The sequence below is a fragment of the Schistocerca americana genome, chromosome X, assembly GCF_021461395.2.
Source record: "Schistocerca americana isolate TAMUIC-IGC-003095 chromosome X, iqSchAmer2.1, whole genome shotgun sequence".
Taxonomy (NCBI): domain Eukaryota; kingdom Metazoa; phylum Arthropoda; class Insecta; order Orthoptera; family Acrididae; genus Schistocerca; species Schistocerca americana.
The window spans coordinates 89,327,969-89,352,222 of NC_060130.1; the positions used below are offsets into that span (position 1 = coordinate 89,327,969).

Below are 24,254 nucleotides of genomic sequence, written 5' to 3' on the forward strand. Positions count from 1 at the left end.
AGATGACTGCGTGCTTTAGCGAAAGCCGTCAGCAGACTAGAACTGTATATCGGGCCGTTTCTACTCCTGGTATTGTCCGCAGTCGATTTTGGGGTACTCTGCATAGAGCTGTTCCTCATTTCAGTGTCTCGCGGTTCTCGGCGCTACAGCCTGGAGCCGCGCAACCGCTACGGTCGCGGGTTCGAATCCTGCCTCGGGCATGGATGTGTGTGATGTCCTTAGGTTAGTTAGGTTTATGTAGTTCTAAGTTCTAGGGGACTGATGACCACAGCTGTTAAGTCCCATAGTGCTCAGAGCCATTTGAACCATTTGAACCTCATTTCACTGCAGTCACTCGGCGGTCTAGGTTCGAGATGACACCGACAAGTTGTCGAGGGCTGGGGCGAGCTTGGCTTCCGCTCCACTGTGTGCAAGTTGATGTGACGGGCGAGGAGGGGCGCAATTGCGCTAAGACAACACGGTTCCATTTGATCACGAGTGTCCACCAGTGCTCGCGCCTGACAAGAGTGCTGTGCTAGACGAGGATCTAGAGTGGCGAATTGACAGTTATTAGCGTGTGAGGTTCTTCAAGGAGAGGCGCGAAGTGCAGGTGGTCCGACGGGGCGCTGGCTCGGGCCCTTGAGGCGTCCCGGGCTGCGGATAGAGCCACTTGTGGTGATTGCGTGATGGATGGGAGCAGGATGTGCCCGCTTAGCGGCCCGCGCGCGCCCTCCGTCTTGGCGCTCTTCCGCCCACGCCCGCTTACACCCTTCGCGCCGCACAAAGTCATCCCAGCCGCGGCGAGCAGCCCGTCCAATCACGGCTCCGCCGCCGCCACCGCCTCCTGCTTACCAGAGCACCTCGCTCGCCTTGCCGCCAAACACTCAATTCGTCGTCCAGAAAGAAACTGTCGAGCGTGGTCTACAGTCGGAGGGCCACTTGCTTAAGAGTGGAAATTCCACCTGCCCATATGAAGGCTAGTCATACTTAAACACACTCACTCCGTTGGCGATCCCACGCCGTTTCACTATCTACCTCCAGTTGGTTGGCTGATTTGGTGGAAGAGACCACACAGCGAGGTCATGGGCTTCAACGGTTTAAGGAAGGAAATCGGCCGTGCTCTTTCCAAGGAACCGTACGAGCATTTGGCTAAAGCGATTTAGTGAAATCACGGAAAACCTGAATAAGTATGGCCGGGCGCGGGTTTGAACCGTCGTCCTCGCGAATGCGAGTCCAGTGTGCTAACCTCTGCGCCACCTCGCTCGGCCTGCCTCCAGGTTTTCTCGTCTTGTGCCACTTCCTCCCATTCAGAGACACTGAGAATTCTGCAGTTTGAGGTCACCTCGTTTTGCCATCTGCGTCTTGGTCTCCCTGGGGTCTTGTGCCTTCCATCTTCTTGTCATACATCTAACTGTTCCATTCTGTCAACATGGCCTGCAAATGCCTCGCTTTGGCGATGGTCGACTAACTTAACTAGTTCTTAGTTGGCGCTCCAAACCCACTTCTGTGTTGCTTGCTCAAATTTTAACCTAAAGATGTTTCAGCAAATTTTATTTTCGAAGACTGATAGTTGATGCTCTTCATTTTTTGCTCATGCTCCATGCTTCGGCTCCGTATAGCAGTACTGGCCTCACGATTGTGTTGTAGACTTTCAGCTTGGTTTTCGTGGTCAAGAGTTTACAGGATAGAAGTTTTTGGAGGGAAAACTCTGTTTGCTTTCCGTAGTCAGTTAGGTATTCGACTCGTCTTCTATTGCAGTCATTTATATTTAAACCAAGGTACTTGAAGTTCGGAGTGTTTTGAAATTGTAGTTTTCTGTGAGAAGGTTATCACTTTGTATTGTAGTCATATTTTCCCTGCGTATCATGATGTACTATGTTTTTTCTTGATTAATGTGTAAACCTAATTTCATGGCGGTTTCATTTAGTTTCTTGAACAGCATTTCAATTTAACTACTGTTATTTCCTATTAAAACTATGTCATCTGCATAGGCAAGTATATTGGTTGTTTATCTTTCATCTTTCCATTTGTTGCTCGTTAGGTTTCACTTACCATTTTCTGCATGACAATGTTGAAGATAAGTGAGGATAGCACATCACCTTGCTTCAATCCAGTTTTGTTCTCAAAACAGTGTCATACCGAGCCACAGTATGTCACCCTACTTACTGGCTTCTCCGCACGTACTTCGACCAAGCTGACGAGTTTCTTGGAGGAATTCCGTATTCTGCCTTGATTTCCCATACCGTTTCTGTGTGCACCGAATCGTAGGTCTTTTGGAAGTCTATGAACAGGTAATGGATGCTCTTGTTGTAGTCCTATATTTTTTCATTGATAATCTTGATACAGAATATGCCGTCTATTGTTCATCTGCTTTTCCGAAAACGTTTTAATTACCTCCTCAAAAATAAAGTTAATTAAAATCTTATTTGTTTGTGGGTATGTGTCTGCAGACCCGTTACACATTAAAATTCCCGCGACACAGTAACGTAGCACACCGTTAGGGGAGCCAAAAGAATGTGTCACAGCCCATTGATAAAAATGAGCATCGTGCGACAGTTCGTTTTCAACTATAGCGGATATATTATAGCTGGGTCAGGGCAATGGAGACGGCTGAAAGTCTCCTAGGTTGGCCTCAAACAGCTGAAACGAATTACGTTATGATGTTTTGGCTCCCCCTAGTATCATGCTACGGTGCTGTGACATGGGAATTTCAGTGCTCTTGATGGTCGTACACCGGTACCAATAAATAAATAAACAAACAAACAAAAATAATTAGGTAACTTAATTTTCTCGTGGTGATAGTTTACACTTTTATGGCCTCTTGTACACTCTGTGAAATCTCGAAGTTTTTGGGGATAAAATACAGGGAGCAAAAGGCTATGTCCAATTTGTGCAGAAACGAGGCTGCTGTAATTAGAATCAAAGAACACTAGAGGAGGCAGTTGTCGAACAGAGACTCAAATTGGGTTGCAGCGTATCACCCATTTTGTTCACTCTGTGCATAGAGAAGCAGTGAAGGTAACATCAGAAATTTTAAAAATAGTTTAATGGTCTAGGCGAAGAAATAAAAGGTGGTGCTTCACAACGGTGTCGAAGATCGGATAATGGATGAAAAGGTACACAGAATAGGTCCGTGCAGCAAAGAGCTTCTTAGCAGGAGGAGATTTTCACTCTGCAGCGGAGTGTGCGCTCATATGAAACTTCCTGGCAGATTAAAACTGTGTGCCCGACCGAGACTCGAACTCGGGACCTTTGCCTTTCGCGAAAGGCAAAGGTCCCGAGTTCGAGTCTCGGTCGGGCACACAGTTTTAATCTGCCAGGAAGTTTCAGCTTCTTAGCACATCTCGACGAAACGATGGTTACGCTGGCAGTACACATTCTGAGGCATCGAGTAAAAGTTAATTACGTAATGGATGTAAGTGTAGAGGGAGACCGAGGCTTTAATATAGTCGACAGGCTCAAGTGGACGTAGCTTGCAGAAACTATGCAGACATGGCCAGGACAACACTAACGAGGGTAGTCTTCAGAATGAAAACAACATCGCGTTGTCGCTCACCACAGGAAGATGCTTTCACTCCCGGTGATGGAAACATTTTCGTTAGCTGTATTTGGCAGGCAATAGGAAGAGAGGCTATGTGCAGTTCGTGATCACCAGACTGCGGTCCAAAGAACTGGTTGAAATGACAAACCATCTCTGCTGATGACTTTTTAAACCCACGCTTTCGGTTACAGTACAGTGTAGAACCACATCACCACATTCACCAATACGATTCAGACTTATCCGAGGCCGGCCGCGGTGGCCGTGCGGTTCTAGGCGCTGCAGTCCGGAACCGCGGGACTGCTACGGTCGCAGGTTCGAATCCTGCCTCGGACATGGATGTGTGTGATGTCCTTAGGTTAGTTAGGTTTAAGTAGTTCTAAGTTCTAGGGGACTGATGACCTAAGATGTTACGTCCCATAGTGCTCAGAGCCATTTGAACTGATCCGAAAGGTCGTCCATCATCAGAGGAAGGAAATAGCAAAGCATTTCCTCGAGGAGTTTGCAAAGTAAACACTATCGGTTGGTTTGTCACAACACGCAGTAACGACTAATACGTTTGAGTAAAGTATTAACACTATCACCACTATCGTATTGTTATTAGTAGAAAGTCCTTCGCTCACCAAAAAAACATCCGTCGAGTTAATGAAGTGTATCTATAATTAAGAAATCGGGTTTGTTAAGGTTTTTAGGTCAAGCAATCGTGGCGCAGGTTTCACCGAAATAATCGGAACGAATGCTTTCAGTGGTTTCCTTATAAAATGTAGATAAGTAAATCTAAATGCACAAAAGTTCGTCCTTTCTGTTGGTGTCAGAGATAAATGACATAGCAAACCAGACCGTATTGCTCTCATTGCAGGGTCCCTAACCCTTGTCGCGTATATGACGCCTCGAAGACGTGTAGATGTGCTACCTTAGCCTCGTGGTTGAGTTGGTAGGGTTAGATATGGTACTGAGAGGAGGGAGGTGGAAACAACATGGTACTAGTACTAAAGGTACGTTGTCCAAGGCGCGACGCACACTAGCGACTGCGACGGGTCGCTACGTGACGTCAGAAGTTGTCCGCTGGCGCATGCGCAGTTCGAGTTTGGGATGCGACGCGCGACTGTTGCGGCAGCTGTCGCAGCACTGCACCAGTGAGCAGTGTTGCGACGGAAGTCGCACGACACAAAGACGTACGGCTGCGAGAAAGATGTCGAGCCAGTCAAGGAAAACTGAAATGAGCCACTCACAGGATATGATGCTCTGTGAGCTGGTCTCGCAACAGCCTTGCCTTTACGATTTGAAGAACCCTAAATATAGAGACACTATGTTCAGAGACAGAATTTGGGAAGAAACTGGTGCACAGTTGAAACTGGCAGGTGAGTGAAATATATAATATTTTCCCATTAATGCAAATTTTTCAGGCCTGTTATGAAAATCAGTGTAATCCATGCAGATGTAGAATTAGAATGATGAAAATGAACTTGAAGGTCAATTTTCGCATTACTCTCTTTTGTGACGATAAAAATTGAAAACGGCAAATACATTATAAAATGAACAATCTAAAGTACAACGAGAAAGTTACATTTTACAATACCTTCACTTTGAAAGTAAACGGTAGATTGGTGTCTTGATGATACCTTCTAGTTGTGAAAAACCACCACCAGATTGTTGTATAGCTTTCTGTAATCAATAGATGTTCGTTTTTGAGGAAGGCGTTTCTCAACAGATTGCGCAAACAGTATGCTGCAATAAGTTATTTGTCACATTCACTTCAATTCATTGGTAGAAGATGGTGCTCAAAAAACTTGTGCCAAAAGTGCACTACTGTTTTACAAGGCCCTTCTGGTCTGACACAGTTCACAATTGAAATTCGTCTTTTGTAAATCCTGGAGTCATCTTTTGAGTGCAGCTTGGCAAGATTAAATGTTGATGTCATCCATAACGATGTATGCTGTCAGAATACAAGAATATGGAAGTTCATTTCGATGGGAATAAAGATTCAGTCGGCTATGAAAGTTGCCTTAGCTTGTTCCAAAAGTTTCTGCATGGGAGAAACTGACAAGTATAATTTGGGGAAATTTTGTGAACAAGCATGGACATTATTTCTTCCACATTTCTGCCAGTGTATACTGTAGACGTTCAGAATCAAAATTCTAGAGATGATTAAGGTGTAACCCTATCTTGTTGTCAAGAACTTGAAACAATGCAATGAAGCTAGCGTGCGCTTATTGTTAATAAACTTATCTTTCATTGGAATTTTAGGTGAAATGTGCAAAAACAGATGGAAGAATATTCGGGACTCGTATCAGAGAAATAAACGAGAAAGAAAGCTTGGAACAGGTTCAGATGCCTCAGCAAAACCAAGAAAATGGGTTCTGCTTGATCACTTGGCTTTAAGAAACCTACGTTTCGTGGCATTTTAAATGAAATTGTCAAGAGCATATGGAGAAATATTAGTAACTCATACCGGAGGAATATGACATAAAATGGTTTCATTAGGTCCAAATGTGTCAGCGAAACAAAACAAATGCATTCTCTATCGTGTGATGACCACACGATTCCCGTCGCGCGTCGACAGAACTGGCGGCTAGTCGCGACGCTCACTGAGATATATGAGCCCAAATCTCGGAAACGGAGATCGATATCAATCTGATCTCAACTTAAAAAATAATTTCGATATGTTAGCTTCTTTTCATCGGCAACGATGTATGACCTAACGTCAACCATACGTAAAGTAGCCAACGACCACATTTTTCACTGTACACAATTCAAATTTTATGCAGTAGGTTACTTGTAAATTAAGTATCGGGATAACTGTGGCGAATATCGGAAAAATAGACACCTCATTATCAAGCTGTAATGTGAAACTGTAAGATACGCAAACATCAATTTTTTGTGCCTTTTACTTTCCTCACAATTGATTGAGAAGTAATATACAGCGAAAAAAACACGCAAAACCGGAAGAGATACTTTTCAATTTTTTAAAGTAAAAGGAGAATCTGTATCGAAAAACTAACTCTGGGAGCCGATGTAACTTTGTTGCATTAACATACAGTATTTTTTACAGCAAGAAAATCGGAATTCTTATTTTTCTTATGTATTTGAATCCGCCGCCGCCGACCGGGGCTTGGGAAACGGCGACGACTCCAGTCGTGTTGCGGCCGTGTCGCCGTCTGCCAGGGTGGGGAAAGAGGAGGGGGCAGCGTCGCAGTCGCAGCCAACTGTCGCGTCTTGCACAACGTAACTTAAGTCTTACTCTCTTATAAGGAGCGACTGGGGACAATCGAAACTAACTCTGTTATCCTACTGAAGGTTTGCAATTAGCCTCACCTCGCTGGACACTTAAGTTCTCGAATGTAATTTGGACGCAGTCTGACAATCTTGAAAGCTGCACTGTCAAATTTCCTCGTCGTCCGAACCCCCTAGAAACTTTTCGTCCGAAAGGATACTACCCACGAATCTCGTTGTTGTGCCCTCAGCGCTTCTGCGAACGTCGGTGACAGGTGTTCCTCTGGAAAGTGGTGTGAGAATAATGCAGTCCGGGTCATAGGGTTAAACTGCTGAGGTGGTTCCCAATCAGTTGCTGCACGTGAACTGAATATAATGCACTCGACGGCATGTAACCTGTTTGTATCTCGTGGTGCTTCGTCAAATGCTTGTGCTTTGTATTTGCTGCGCTTTTAGTTGGCGCTTGTGGATAACAGAATTCTAGAATAGGCATCATATATCTATAATTTTACCTCTTCAGTTACGAAGTAGTGACGCTGCTAAATGATAGCTGAGTTACATCTCCTTTCTGAAGAGTAACAGCTATTGAGACAAAGTTTGTGCATATCTCCGTCAGCGCACCTTATCGAAATCACGAGCCGACAATCTCTCTCTCTCTCTCTCTCTCCCTCTCTCCCCCTCTCCCTCTCTCTCTCTCTCTCTCTCCCTCTCTCCCCCTCTCCCTTCCTCCCTCCTCATGGGATCCACTTTATGATGTACTTGTAGCAATAAAATGAGTTCCATCAATTGGCTTATCTGTCAGGCGTCGCGTGTCGGGCTTGCGACGAAGCGTGGCAGCCAGCTGCAATCGCCATCAACGCTATCTGGGCGAACTCTTTTTGAGCTTTTGTACTGCTTCAGTGTAAAAGTGTGGTTCAATTTGCGTAATACATACAAAACAGGGCGTGGAGCATCTGGTCCCCTGTTAAACCTAAACACGATGCTGGCTGCTAAAGGCCTTCGTGACGTGCCCACAAATAATTCTATCACTCTCTCCCTAAACGTGATGCTGCATGAAACATTGTTGTCTGACCGAGATCCCACTCCGGCACCTTGCTTTTTACTGACTGTAGAAGCTAGACAGGCCCTATTTACGATCTGTCCTCATAACAACAGGCGAGATAGTTCGGTTCCCGGTGTGGTACACAATTGTAATCTGCCAGTATGTGTAAAAACAGTGACTTCGGTGCTGAGTGAAAGATTCATGATATTGTGTTAAATTTCTATGAAAATCCGGTAGTGATGCTGCAGCCGACGAAATAGATAGTTTTTAGTTCAGCTATACTCCGTTACTTCGAGAGATGTGTGTGAGATTATCCTTGAACTGTTAGGATGTAGAGTGGTCGAGTTGGAGATTTTCTCCGTTCGTGGCCTGGGTGTTGCGGTGTCCTCCTCATCCTCATTTCATCCTTATCACCTGCACGCAATCGCCCAAAAATAAGACTTGCACTTGGCGGCCGAACTTCCCCGAATGGGGCCTCCCAGCCGACAATGCCATACGCTTACTACATTTAAGGTGGTAGTAGAACTACGGCGAAGCGAAGTACCATCGCGCGGATACGGACGGTACCTGAACTACTGGACAAGATATCCCACCACTAACATACGGGGTGAAAGAAAGGGATAAAGGGGTTAGTACACACAATGCACTCCGGAACCTTGCTTTTTACTGACAGTAGAAGCCAGACAGGCCCGATTTACGATCTGTCACAGTTCGTACTTTCGGGTCGCTCTAAGGCTCAGCGGTCGCCTTCACGGCAGAAGACGATCATGTATGTCCATAGTCGTGTTAGAAAGCTGTTACATTCACGTACTGGCTAGCGGTAATATTAGGGTTCCATTGCACTGCTGCCCAAACAATTACAGATCTGCCATTGTCATTTATAGTATTGCGGCATAGCATTTTGTTCGAAACCTTCCCTCCCTCCCTCAGTGTGTGGAACTAGTACAGGTCATAGCCTGAACAGTCCTCTACACGACACAAACGTTCAACATAGCCACCATGAATCTGTACACATTTGCATCATTGTTGAACCCAGACATCAAGACCAGTTTGGAAAAATTCAAGTTTTGCTGTTGGGCCCATGATTGTCAAGTTGTTTTAACCTCATCCATGAGGAAAGTGTGCAGGGAAGCTATGATCGAGATTATCTATGTGCGGCGTTTGGTGAAAAAGTTTGGAAACGAAGAAACCGCTCAGCGATCCGCCGACAACGTGCCACAGGTGGCAGCCTAGAACAGGGGTCTCCAAACTACGGCCCGCGGGCCGAAACCGGCCCGCTTTAGCTGGCCGGACATCCCCGGTATCCGGCCCGTCAAATATTAGAGGTGGTACCTATACTGCCAACAATTGAGTTTCGAGGCCTATCGCGACCAATACACCGCGACATTGTCGGAGCTCTATCTTTCCAAAGCGGAAGGTCGTGGTTAAACTTGTGGCTATCCACAATGAACAGACAGACCATTCTCCGTGCGATAGTGAAAAAAAAGAACGGTTAACAGACTAGTTTGGCGAAAACATTTAAAGTAAAAAAATTCTTATTCTACTCACCAGTCTCGTGCAAGTCTTTCAAATGGACGCCACTAGTAATCAATCATTATGGAAGATGCTTCTTAAGCGAGGTTTCACTTTCTTTTGATTACGTTGTAAAATACGTCTTGCAGTAATAGTGTTGCTAAAAATGATTTTGAGATTTCGTTAACTTTGCAGGACGCTTTCGTGAAGAATGTGTAGTGACATACTTTTTTTGTCGGTGAAATTCGCCAGAATTTCGATCAGGTACGTCCACCAACAAAAATTATGTAATGAAATAAAAATCGTAGTTCGTTTCAGTGCTAGCTATTTCCATAACCTTAGATTTTTGCGATTTCATCTTTTCTCTAGCCTTACATTACGGTGATCATGGAGTGCTAGGGTGCTTTAATCCCACTAGGTAGATCTTGGCCCTACCTAGTGGCCCGCGGACTAAAAAGTTGGAGACCCCTGGTCTAGAACGTTCTGATTTTATTTATTTAATCGTATGCCCCCCCCCCTCCCCGCCCTCCGTCGGGCAGACCGTCCGCCGGTGCTGGTCTTTCAATTTGACTCCACTTCGGCGACCTGAAGTCGACGAGGATGATAGGATGATGATGAGGACAGCACAACACCCAGTCCCCGGCCCGGCCGGGAATCGAGCCCGGGCCCAGAGGATTGACAATCCGTCACGCCGACCTTTTCTTTTTTTCCAATCGCATTTTTGTTAGTTTTCGTTCGTCGCATTTGCTCTGGGCGGACGTCGTAAGACATCCGTTTAAGTTCGTTGTTGATCGATTAACTCAGTTTTTTTTATTGCAGAGGGTTGCTAACCCTCTGACCGAAAACGCTCAGCTACCGTGCCGGTGACCATTCAGCTACCGGGGGCGGACAACGTTCTGATGAAGTGATTCGAGGAGGCAGACGCGTTAGCAGTCCAAAATCAGCAGCTTCTAAATCATTTTCATAAAAATGGGTCAAGAAGCAAAACCGTGAATTTTTCCAAACTGGTTTTGATGCCTGGATTCAACGACGGCAAATGGGCACAAATGCTGGTGACTACGTCGAACGGTTATGTTGTATAGAGGTCAATTGAGGCTATAATCTGTACTAAATCCGCCGTTATATGTTCATTTTCAAAGTTTTCATTAATTACGAGGCATTATTACTTTTCGATATACCCTCGTATAATCTCTGTTGACACACACTAAAAAACGTAAAAGTTCCCTGTATGGAAGTGTGGTGGAATGTAAATAAAAGAAGAAAGTGGAGAGCTTTCAGAGCGCTATACGTTTAAAAACGATTATACGTTGATCATCCTATTTTTTGATGATACTTTCGTGAACTGACAGTTTTTAGGCATTTATAACGTAATGTATTCATTGCATGGATCTGGTATAAACAAACCTCTGGTCGTATAATTTATCTTACTGTCTAAATATATTACGACGGGTGCCTTCTTAGCACCTATATTTTGTCTTTCACAAATGATCACTGTTCAGTCTGGCACTTTTTAAACCCGGATCCCCTAAATAGAATAATTTTTTTCCGGCTGTTTCTTCGCTAAGTTTGAAGTATAGTTACTTGCTGACATTCGTAACTAGTAGCACAATTATGCGTATTTTCTGGGTTAGATACTTATATTCCACTCCCCTCAGCACCAAACAAAGTAGCATTCTGGACACCTGACTTAGCTTCTTCGTGGTTACTGTAAAACATGGGTCAAGGCAAATGGTTTCTTTGAGGAGTACACAGTTCATTTCCTTCCCCGTGTTTTCCCAGTTTGACAGTGTGATCCGTTCGCGACCACTATGTCGACGGTAGGCTAGACTCTTTCCTTCCTTCTGAATTTCGTACACCGTCGACTTGCTCGTGTATTCCCGTTTTGCATCGGCAGAGAAACCCCCTTTTTCCATCTCACATTCAGTAAATTGAAAGACAGTAATGGCAATCCGGGAAGACTTCTCCCGCTCTCGCTATCCGAGTGACATTTGGCACTACTTTTAACTGGATAGTAGCTGGTCACGTGTCCAAATTAGTGACAGCTGCGGCTGGGCAAGAGTTCACTTGTCCAGTAGTATGCGCTGTACGAGACTACCGCGAGAACAAAATACGGCCTTTCAGTAGCGAAGAAAATGTGACTGTGTGTACCGCGGATGTTGTGGCGTCGTGCTAAGGAGAGCTTCAACAGCGACGCAGCGTGAGTTCGGGAGCAGAATTTGCGCGTTCAATTGCCCGTAATTGAGCGGCCACCGGGCACGGCCTTGGCGTGCTGCGCCGGCGTCCGCTCAGTCGCAGCGCCTCCCTTATTGGATAATCGTCCAAATCTGCAGCCTCGCACAATCTCGTCGTCAACAACTTACGCAGAGTCCTTGCACTCTCTCTGCAAACTTTGGTCTCGATACACCACTCAGGTGACTTGTCAGGAAAGCTTGGAACATTTGGAATTCTCAGGAAAAAGTCGGGAAGTTCAGAAAGATCCAGGATATTATTGGCAGTTGATCTCTTCCTTGATCGAAAGAAATGTTTCGAGCCAGTTTGTTGCAAATCATTTTCAGCTTTTCGGGAGACTATCAGTTTTGGAATTGCATAAAGAAAGATTAAAATGTGCGTTGAATTGTTTTCAATGCTCTTTTCGTGATAATGGCTAACTCTGGCGCGCTCGCCAACCTCAGGAATCCTACACTGAGGTGACAGTCGTGGGATACCTCCTGGTTATCGTGTCGAACCTCCCGTAGTGCAGCAGCTTGTCGTGGCGTGGACTCCACAAATCGTTGGAAGTCGCCTGCAGAAAATATTAAGCCATAATTGTGAAAGTGATGCGCAGGTCGGGGTGGCCGAGCGGTTCTAGGCGCTACAGTCTGGGCATGGATGTGAGTGATGTCCTTAGGTTAGTTAGGTTTAAGTAGTTCTAAGTTCTAGGGGACTGATGACCTCAGAAGTTAAGTCCCATAGTGCTGAGAGTCATTTGAACCGGTGTAGGATTTTGTGCACCATCTCACCTCCAGATTGTGTCCCATAAATGTTCAATGGCTGACCAAACTATTCGCTCGAATTGTCGAAAATGTTCTTCAGACCAATCGCAAACAATTGTGGCCCTGTAGCATTGCGCAATGTCATCCATAAAAAATCCATCGTTGTTTGGGGAAATGAAATCCATGAATGACTGCAAATGGTCTCAAAGTAGCTGAAAATAACCATCTCCACTCAGTAATCGGTTCAGTTGGACAAGAGGCCGAGTCCATCCCATGTAAACACAGCCCACACCTTTATGAAGCCACTACCATCTTGCACAGTGCCTTGTTGGCTTGGTGGGGTCTGCGCCACCCTTCAGCCGTACCATTAGCTCTTCCCAACTGAAATCGTGTCTCGTCTGACCAGGCCTCGGTTTTCCAATCGTCTAGGGTCCAACCGATATGGTGACGAGCCCAGGCGATGTCGTGCTTAGCAAAGGTACTCGCGTCGGTCATCTGCTGCCATAGCCCATTAAAGCAAAATTTCACCGCACTGTCCTAACGGATACATTCGTCGTACATGCCAGGTTGATTTTTGCGATTATTTCACGCAGTGTTACTTGTCTCTTAACACTGAGAACTTCACGCAAACGCAACTGCCGTCAGTTCTTAAATGAAGGCTGCGGCCACAGAGGCGTAGCTGAGGGACTTACATGGAAATGCTTGGCGAAAAAGTGGGGAGGCGTCTGGCAAAACTTTTATGGTTCTGCTTCTCCGTCGTGTATCTCGTGTAGGGACCATGCGGGATACACATATGGAGGCACACAGTCGGTAATTTTTCCGTCGTTGCATGCATAAAGGAGGCAGAAAGCGGTACCCTCGTCCATTTACTGCACAGAAGTGGGTGTATTATTTAACGTGTCGTATTTATCTGGACTGTCCGAATTAATTTTGACTCTCCTGTACTAGCACACCGAAACTCGTCCTCTTGCTGTAGTTGACAGCTAACAATTGGAAACGCAAGAAAAATGTGCATGTGACATTCAATCAGCCGTCCTCAATTGAAGATTTTTATGCGAGTACAGTGTACACGAACTAAGACAAGATAGAAATGCTACTCATATACGGAAAACAGGAGATAACAGAAGCGTAATTGAAATATTTTTTTCTTATTTACAATGCGAGTACTACAGCACAACTGTAGTACCGAGAGTACCTGCACTGTACCCAGAGATTGAAAGCTAGTTTTGTGTTACGATTTAGTAACCTCGTGATTACGTGAACTGTACACTGTGATACGTTTTCGAACAGGTTTTGAGGAGAGGAAATAGATTACCGAATAAAAAATACAAGGTGCTCTTAAAAAAAGACTTAGTCTACTCCTATATATGTTTTCGTAAGGAACAAAATTACGTGAAAGGCAATCGTGTCGGTTAATATCCCCCTGCTTTTATTTTATTTATTTATTAGGTTTTTGTTTCATGACCATACAACCAACCATAGTTTATATGTATCAGTAACAACTGTCAGTTTTGACTGTTATCTACAGGGCGTTTCCCAATTCATGTTACACACTTCTAGAGGTTGTAGAGGGGACTTAGTAGATTAAGTTTTACATAGGAATCCATGTCCGGAAACGTCATCAAACGACGCTATAAAGCATCAAATTTACAGGCCCCGGCACATGGTTATGTATGTATGTGTGTACATACTTACAGACTGATTCCGTGATGATGTTACCATCTTTCTAGGATGATGGAGAAGGATAAATGTATCAATTAGAGGTAAGGATCCCAATACCGGAAACGAACGAGTCAAAAGTTAATAATCGTAAACCGTTCTGATGCCTCTGACAGTGGAATTCATGTACCAATATTGTTGTTGCTAAAATTGTAAAGTATACTACTTTCAGGGATGGTAGTATGGACCAAAACAAGAAAAAATGTCTAGTAAGCATGGGTTCTGAAACGCACACCGTAAGAACACCTGAAGAGCTATGACCACACTTGCTCAATAGAGGAGATGTGTTTCACTCTAGCGCAGATGAACAAGTGCTCATAGCTCCTCAGGCATGCAGTTTAGAGCCCATGTTTACTGATATGTTTTCTTGTTTTGGTCCATAATACCACCTCTGAATATTACGTAGCCAATATGCACAGCAGTACCGATGCACGTGTTCCACTGTCAGAGGTGTCAGAATGATTTTCACTTGTAACTTTCGACTCGTTCGTTTCTGATAGAGGTGCTCTTACCTCAAATTGACACATTTATCCTTCACCATCATCGTAGAAAGTTTTAACAGCATCACAGAATCAACATGTTTACGCAACCATTTACAGGCTCCAGCGCCTAAAACTTTGACGCTATGTCGCGTCGTTGGATGACGTTTACGGACACGGGTTCCTGTGTAAGACTCCATCTACTATGTCCCTTCTACAACCTCTACAAGTGTGAAGCACCCTGTATGTGCAAATTTGAATCCGTTTATAGCGAAAGAACTATAATTTTTATATTGGCGTGTATGCAAACCCTTGTCTATATACAAAATTTAAATTATAGTTACAGCAAAAGGTGTGTTATTTGTAACTAAATAAATGTGTCTAAATACACTTCATGTGTCGATAAGTCATCGGATGTACTGGGCAATTGGGGTCCGTCCTCTAGGTAGCGGGATTCTTTGTTTCTTGTCCGTGCCCTCGAGTGGCCGCTCTCACGTATGATGTGTTGCTTGTCTTCTTCTTCTTCTCCTCCTCCTCCTCGCCCTACTTGGAGGATGTTGCTGATTATATGGACACCTCTAATTCCATGAGACCTATGTATATGAGTATATACACCCTAACCCTGTTGTTCCCAAAAGAGGGGTAACGCACTCAGTTGATTTAGTGTACGATCTATCATGTCTCTTTCCAGACATCCTAATATTATATTCTTCTCCACAAGTGTAAAGAGAATTGTCGGCGAGTCCCAGGCGATGTTAATGTGTTTTAAAACGACCGCGATTTAGTTCCATTCGTTCAGTGGTTGCTTAAAAATATCTCGACGCCATGTTCTTCATATACCAGTGCGTTGACGGAATCAAAAGACTGTATCGGTCTATAATGTTTCCCTATGTCGTTCTGTAATGTTTCCCTTCGTCATTGGTTCGTCTGCTCCATTCCCCATCCCACCTCATTCGCATCGTCCTAAGTTGTCGTATGAAGTCTGTGTGCGCTATCTTTGGACGACACGGCGTGTCTGAAACTGCGCTTTGTTTAGACAGTCGTGCCGTGGACGACATAGCTAGAGAACATTTGCTTGATACATGTTTTATTCTGTTTCTGTACAAAGTTATTAGTAGCAGCGACAGTAGCAATAGTTCGCATTTTTAGCCATTTGTAGTTTCTTTAATATGTAATTTTCGAGAAAGGTATAAGTTATACGTAAGAAAATAATTTATTTGGCTTTGAGCATTAAATATGAAATGGTCAAAGGTGATTCATTTTAGTAACAGCGTAATGATTCCACGAGTAATGCAGGTTTTGAGACATTTGGCTTCCTGTTCGGCATCCAGATGCTGGTTAAGGTAAAGTGCGCCGCTGTGGAGCGGAACGGGGAGAGTAGAATGGTATCTTTGGTCCGCCCTGACCCATTAGGCAATAATGGAATCGGGGGAGTGCTGCCTTGGGACCCTTCACGATTTGTGCAAGTCAGGAAGAGTCGCCGTATTCAGGATTCCATTAGCGGTTCGTTTTGAAATTACAGCACAGCGCGGGATAATGACAAGATGGTGGCCAGGCCTTAAACTCAATTAGCCGCGTAATGGCGCGCCATCTTGCGGTGGCCACCACCGTAATGGTAGGCTCGCAGCTCTGTGGCTTATGCCTTTTCTGACCTTTGTAGCGAGCCACTGAACCCCATCTGCTGGTACGTCCTCTTGCCCGTGCTTCGCCCGGTACCATTCCGCCGCTGCTGTCGGCGTCTAACACATTTACAGGCAGTTTACAGACGGCGTAATCAGCCGCCTTTGCTATAAACATTTATCACTATTAGAGAGCAAGAGTAGAAACAAAAATTTATGTGGTACATAATGACAAGCAGCGCGTCTAGGAATCGGCAGCATGCATCACGGATAACCAGAACATGAGACTATTATGCATTGGTAAATTTATTATACTGCCAGCTGATACCTGAATTCAGATGATAGTTTTCATTTAGAATTAGATTTAATCTAAGACTTTCGTAAAATAATCAGTTTTTGTCGTAATTGATTTTGTTAAATAATTACGCAATTTTTCTGCTCTTCTCATTTTATGTGGTTGTAGCAGCAGTTCTACGGTTTGCTTTTGCTTCTGGGTAACCAAGTGTACGATAAAAAATAAAAATGCCTCATCGTTCCCACTCTTTTACGAAAATATGTTTTGTGTACTGACGAAACAGTGTCTGTTGTTTACCATGCTCGTCAAAGAGCGGTAGCGAGCACACTTTTAAAAAAAATAAAGCCTGGTAAATATCTCGTCGGCCATGCAAATGACAGCCATCGTCGTTAGCCCGTGGAATGAGCCATTACCTATGGCTGCGTCGTAATGTATGGAGCGTTGTCATGCATGTGACGCTGCTACCAGTAGACAGCTGGAACAAGAGTTAGGGCACAAACAACGCAGAGTCAAGTCGTCATGGTGGAACCCTTGGACGCGTTGTTAGGGCGCAACTCATCTTAAAGATTTCCGCATTTGCTCCTGATCGATCAATAATGTGGTCGAGAAAGTGTTCTCTCCCTGGTAGGGCTGTGTACCGTCGAATCCAGAGCAGTTCGTATGACATCGGTTTGTGAAAGAAAAACGTGAGTGCCCTCAGTAATAACTAATGACACCTAAGCATTTCATTGAGGCTGATGTATCTTTATTTTCATACATTTATCGTTGTGCACGATATAAAAACGCGATCAGTCTGGTGACTTACTTTGGTTCCAAGTAGTATAGCTTTAATTATTTTGTTGATAATTTTTATGTTATGCCATGATTCTTAGTCGCGTTGATGTTTATGTTGGTTGTCATTCTGGTGACTTAGTGTTTGATAGTGTAAAATAAATGAGTATGCGTGAAAAGTTTGGCGCCGACCCTAAAGTCTGTCGTTGTCACCATTGTGTTAGTGCTGTGCTTCACCTCATGTCCATACCCTTGAAGAAGCCCGAGTCTCGTCCTATACCGTCCTCCAAGTGAGCAGTTACTCTTACTTCGAACAGAGTCGGATTGTTAAGAAATGACATTATGTAACACCATAAGCTGCTGTCAAAAGTATTCTTTAATAAGAGACCTATTTCGACCAACTACGATTTTCCAGCTCAGTTTGGGTTAAGAGGAAGAGTTACATTCTAATAACGCGACCTGAAAAAAGCGCCGCAAAATTATTTATAGCCCAATGCAACTCTTGCTGCTAACCTAAACTGTGCTCGAAACTGGTGTTTAAAAGACGACTTTTATCAGTAGCCTACCGTGTTACACGATGTCATATCGAAAGTTTATCAAAGCTGTGGAACACAACCAGCATAAAACATTACTAAGGCCTCATTGTCCTCCTTTAGTTCTGCCGGTTGTATACTTATTTATGCCCTGACCTAACCTTGCCTTCCCTCCTGCCTCGTTGGCTGCAGCGTGTAATTGTGAACTTTGTGTGCGCAGCTGCACGTCGATGTACGTGGGCGAGTACTGCCAGCACGCGAACCCGTGCCACACGGGCCCCGGGCCGCGCTGCCAGAACGGCGGCTCGTGCCACGTGCGCACGTCGCCGTCCGCGTCGCCCACGTTCACGTGCACGTGCCCCATCGGCTACTCGGCGTCGCTGTGCGAGATCCCGGTGGCCAACTCGTGCGACTCCGACCCCTGCCTCAACGGCGGCACCTGCAGCCTGCGGAGCCTCGAGTCCTACTCCTGCACGTGCGCGCCCGGCTACACTGGTGAGTACCCTCTGCTCTGTGTCGTCCACTGAAGCCCAGTAGCATCCGCAGTCAGTCTGTGGTTAGCCAACTGAATTGCTTTTTTGGACTTCCTAGCGAATGCATGCCTGACCAGGCAAAGAACCAGACTACGGCGAAGGGAGTTCTGGATCAGTCTTGTAACGAGGGAAACTCCCCACCGCCGCCACCCTGCTCAGATTTAGTGGTAAGATGACTCAGTGGATAGCGCGTCAAAAATTGGACGTGGATCGAGCACTAAAGCAGGAAGAAGGTGTAATGAGCTGCGAAAAAAGAAACAAAATCGAAACAGCGAACGCTCCGACCTCAAGACGTACAACACGAGCAAATTTGATCAGCGACGGCGTTGTGGTTATGTGGTCACGGTGTTGGCGTGCGAATGGAAAGGTTCGGGTTCAAGTATCGTAGCCCATTTTTTTTCCCACAAAATTACGAATTGTTGGTGCGGTCATTGACGTGTCTGTTCGCTATATTAAAATTTGTGTCTACATCGTGGTGTAACGGTCGTTTGCAACAGCGAGGTGTAAGGACCTCCAGTCGTACGTACCTCCTCTTTGTTCACACAAGTACCACATGTTATGACCGTTCCGTTCCGTTTTGGAAGTTTTGCCTCCTGCGTTCCTTTGTTGTAACATAGTTCACAAACATTTATTTGTTGTTTTCATTTGTGTGAGAGGTCTATGCGGCTTTGGCCTGCTCTCGCTATTCATCACATTTACTCGCGACGGTAATATGTTATTACCAGATGACTGATATTCTACAAATGATTGGCAAGACTACAGAAGGAGAACAGACACGTCAATAATCGAACGTAAAGTTCATAATTTGTGAAACAAATGGGACACGAAAGAGATTTGAACACGGATCTCCTGCTTTGCAGTCTAACACTATGACCACACAACTACGACGCCGCGTTATCGCAACTCGCTCGATGTTGCAGATCTTCAGCTTAAGCCGCTCACAGCTTCTATTTTGCTTCTTTTTTCACAGTCCAGTACGCTTTCTTTCTGTTTTGATGCCAGATCTGTGTTCAGTTTTTGACGGGCAATCCATTGGGCCATTTTACCGTTAAATCTGACGGGGGGCGGTGGGTACGATGGAGAGTTCTCATTGTTAGCAAATGAAGCAAACTAGGAGAATTTCATCACTTACATAAACAACTGAAGAAATACACAGGAACATTTTTCAACTAGTACAGGATGAACATGGAAACGTTTCCGTATATCCTAACAGATACGCAGCACGCAATTACAAAATGGCAGAATTTCAGGGAAAACTGTACAACATGAAGAACGTTTGGTTGTAACATTGACGTAAGCTGCACTCACATTTCACGGTCTCTAAAGAAGAAAACCACACAGTGTTGGTCTTAACAATAATATTCCTGAACTGTATTAGAATAGAGTTTGCTAAAAGTGTGTAACATAGGAGAGTTCGCTGTATTACTTGCATATATTGTCAACAGAACAGAGAAGCATTTCTTTTATGAATCTGTACTGTTGTCTGCGAAATTTGGCAGGTAGAGGGCCGCCGTTGGCATAGGGGTCGTTTAATTTGCGTCAATGTAGTGGCCTGTTCTCATTCACAACACTTCTAAGCTTCTCTATGGTCAGAGTTGGTACTTAAGTACATAACATACCCAGGCACGAGCAGCAACAAGCGATGAAGTCTGACCAGTGCCATTTCACTGGGATCCGTCAGTCAGCCAGTCAGTCAGTCAGTCAGTCGACCGTGCACCGACTTGATCGCGTGGGAATACTTGTACATGTGTTCGGCATTAGTCGAGCGTGTGCTGGTGTATACGGCCGTCCATATAGTCCAGTAGACGCTGAGGCCACTGGTAACAGTGAGGCGGCTAGCTGATGGACTTTGTTACATGTCAACTTTGGTCGCAGTGCGGCGTGGTGTTGCCAGGAGGCGCGAAACGTTCTTACTACGTAATAGTGACAGGCTCAAACAGCGATGCACTTGACATTTTTTAACTCTTAGATGTTCAGTAGTGAAGAAGGTACTGGAACCTCTCATTGTAATTGCAAAGCCGGCCGGTGTGGCCGTGCGGTTAAAGGCGCTTCAGTCTGGAACCGCGTGACCGCTACGGTCGCAGGTTCGAATCCTGCCTCGGGCATGGATGTGTGTGATGTCCTTAGGTTAGTTAGGTTTAATTAGTTCTAAGTTGTAGGCGACTGATGATCTCAGAAGTTAAGTCGCATAGTGCTCAGAGCCATTTGTAATTGCAAACGGAGAAGAATATTTGCAGGCTGTCTGAAAAATGTTTTTGTATTGTGTTTGGCGAAGTGAAGGATATCCATTCAGAAAAAAAACAACGAACACACTGCAGCCTAATAAGACCAAATACTTAACTTCTGTAGGCACTGCGTAACCCAACAAACTACATCGGATGATTGGACGGTAAACACACAAAAAATAATGGCATTTGTAGGTTCAGAATGCCTTAGCAAAATACGACCTTTTATTGTATGGTATTTATTTTAGATGTTAGCATTCGCAGATGAAAATATTTGTACTAGTGGTGATGGGTGAATATGGACTCTTCGTCAGTAGACAAGCATTTCATAGCATTGGAGGAGCTTTGCAACAATAACGCGATCACCATAATCTGTTCCATTTCCGGGTGTAACGTCCCTTTGTGTTTCGTGACAGACGATCCGTCCAGGTTACACACACATGTAATTAAGTCGGAGTCACGGACTGTGGTTACAAATGAGCAAAGAATACTCTACAGCAGGTTTTTAAGGGGACGAAAATCAGCACAGTGCGCATTTGCTATGTTAATATATAAATTTAGGAACTAATAAGTAGTTTATTACGATTTGTGACGGGACATTTTCGAGACCTTTATGCGCCAATACCGTAATAGGAAATAGAACAAACAGTTGATTACAATCACAACAGTAATCTCCAAGGTTTATTAAAAATCGTCTTTCCCGTTAATTCGTGAAACACACTTCCGTCTTCTTTCAGAATAGTAACTGAATTCACTAAAAATTCGTACTTATAAAATTGTACTTGCAACGTTGTTCCAGATGACGGTTAGGTGCTTTACTTATGACAAGAGCTGAAATGTAAAGTTTTGGATAGGAACTGGCTCTATCAGATAAACTTGTTTAATGCTTTCAGCTACGTCTGGAAGTTAAAAACTCTCTTAAGTAGTAGCTGTCATTACATTCAGTTTCATTATCGGTCAAACCGTACGGTACGACATTTGACACGAGAGTGGAAACAGTCACGCGTCGCTCCGAAGCGCCACTCGTGACTGCAAATCGCAGCTAGCATGGGCGGCGAAAGGACGTGTCGCCACCGTGTTGGTTGTTAAATTTATTACCGTGGGGGTGACCCGAAAGAGCGTAACGACTCTGCCACATGTCCGCGCCACCCCAATTCGTGTGCGTAGACATCTCGTGGCGCACCACAGTGATTCCGGAGCCGCGTACGCCGGCCGCTGCTTCTGTGGGGCACAGGGACAAGCAAATACTCTGAAGGGCCAAACAAACTGGTACACCTGCCTAATATCGTGTAGGGCCCCCGCGAGCACGCACAAGTGGCACAACATAGACTCTATTAATGTCTGAAGTAGTGCTGGAGGGAATTGACACCATTAATCCTGCTGGCCTGTCCATCCGTGCGAGTAAGAGGGGGTGGAGATCTCTTCTGAACAGCACGTTGTAAGTCACCCCAGATATGCTCAATAATGTTCATGTTTGGGGAGTTTGGTAGCCAGCGGAAGTGTTTAAACTCAGAAGAGTGTTCCTGGAGCCACTCTGTAGCAATTCTGGACGTATGGAGTGTCGCATTATCCTGCTGGAATTGCCCAAGTTGTCGGAATGCACAATGGACGTGAATGGGTGCAGGTGATCAGACAGGATGCTTAGGTACGTGTCACCTGTTAGTCGTATCCAGACGTATCAGGGGCCCCATATCACACCAACTGCTCACGCCCCACACCATTACAGAGCCTCCACCAGCTTGAACAGTCCACTGCAGACGTGCAGGGTCCGTGGATTGGTGAGGTTGTCTCCATAGTCGTACACGCCCATCCGCTCGATACAATTTGAAACGAGACTCGTCCGACCAGGCAACATGTTTCCAGTCATCAACAGTCCAATGTCGATGTTGACTGTTCCAGGCGAGGCGTAAAACTTTGTGTATGGTGCAGTCATCAAGGGTACACGAGTAGGCCTTCGGTTCCGACAGCCAATATCGATGATGATTCGTTGAATGGTTCGCACGCTGACACTTGTTGATGGCCCAGCAGTGAAATCTGCTGCAGTTTGCTGACGGGTTGCCCTTCTGTGTCACGTTGAACGATTCTCTTCAGTCGTCGTTGGCCCCGTTCTTGCAGGATCTTTTTCCGGCCGCAGCTAAAAAATGGTTCAAATGGCTCTGAGCACTATGGGACTTAACTTCTGTGGTCATCAGTCCCCTAGAACTTAGAACTACATAAACCTAACTAACCTAAGGACATCACACACATCCATGCCCGAGGCAGGATTCGAACCTGCGACCGTAGCAGTCGCGCGGTTCCGGACTGAGCGCCTTAACCGCGAGACCACCGGCCGCAGCTATATCGGAGGTTTGATGTATTACCGGATTCATGGTGTTAACGGTACACCCGTGAAATTATCGTACGGGAAAATCCCCTTCATCGCTACCTCGGAGATGCTGTGTTCGTAGCCCGTGCACCAGCTATAACGCCACGTTCAAATTCACTTAAGTCTTGATGACCCGCCATTTTATCAGTAGTAACCGATCTAGCAACAGCGCCACACACTTGTTGTCTTCTGTAGGCGTCGCCGACCACAGCGCCGTATTCTGCATGTTAACATATCTCTGTGTTTGAATACGCATGCCTATACCAGTTTCTTTGGTTCTTCAGTGTAAAAGAGGAAGGGCGAAACGGTGGGGAGGGGGCAGAGGGGAGTGATTGGTATGTAATAAAATGGGAAGGGGATGAGTATGTATTAAAGGAAATTATGAAGAGATTTGGATTGGATTGAGCAACGAGTCCCTAAGAACTATCTTTGCTGGTAGGGACACGCTCGTTTCTTGTTTTCAGCTACTGCATTCCGTCACTCTCGCGCAACGGAATGAAAATGTAAAGGATATAGTTTGGGTTTTTTGTTTTTTCGTTAGTAACGGCCTTCCATTTGATAGGCAATGAAAGAGCGGGAAAGAAATGGTGCTATTTTTTTCACTTATTGAATTGTATCATAAAAAAACATGAAATGGTGAAATGTGCACGTTTTATTTCTCTGCCCACTTGATGTTGATCCTATAAACGAATGAAGAGGCTAAGCTGCGATTGGGATTAAACAAGAAATTGGGAGGTGTCTGCATAGCGGGGAGGGTAGAAAAACGGAAATGCCACTTACCCTAGTTAAGCCACTACTGATAATAAAGCCGCCCGAAACTGTACAGCGCCTCGGCAATGAGCAAGTCTGTAGCATTAAGTGAATCGCATCGCGGACGGACAAAGCCGAGCAGTGAGGCGCTATTATTGCCGACTAGAGATGCAGGTTTGCTAACGAGCTCTGCTTTTAACGGCTGTCCTTCGAAAGAAAGAAAGAAAAAAAATAACTTCCATACGTGATGTTGGAGAAACACTGCAGGTGAGATACACTAAGGAGCGTATATAAGAGTTGCGAAAGAAAGTCCGATTAGTATTATTGACCGTACAGTACTGAAGAGAAATTGGCCAGCGGTCCACGAATTGGATTGATGTGATCGAAGTGATAGACGATGTAAAGTGAAGAAACGAAGTACTACATCGACATAAAAGTTTTCTGGGTCTACCAGTATACCCAGAAGAAATCCTCTGCAGCCGTGGCCTAAACGTTGGTTTTTCTCCGGCAGCGGTAGTTTTATACATTATGACGCGGTACCATACCCAGAAAACATATATGTCGACTGACTCTAGCCACGGTGTTGGAGTATACTGAGGCCTGCCAAAGAACATTCACTGAAAACTGCTATAAAATGACCAAAAGGAATACACACACACACACACACACACACACACACACACACAATGCAAGAAGGCACAAATCATTG

The 24,254-nt window shown here is 45.0% G+C and overlaps 1 protein-coding gene across 1 annotated transcript in view; it reads left to right on the plus strand.

Annotated features, from left to right (window-relative positions):
- The first annotated feature begins 665 nt into the window (after positions 1-665).
- LOC124555824 (neurogenic locus Notch protein) overlaps positions 666-24,254 on the plus strand; it is a 166,616-nt gene continuing 143,027 nt past the window's right edge. The window contains exons 1-3 of the mRNA XM_047129891.1: positions 666-842; positions 6,570-6,742; positions 17,893-18,167. Coding sequence (XP_046985847.1) covers positions 666-842; positions 6,570-6,742; positions 17,893-18,167 — 625 coding nt within the window. The remainder of the gene's footprint in view (positions 843-6,569; positions 6,743-17,892; positions 18,168-24,254) is intronic.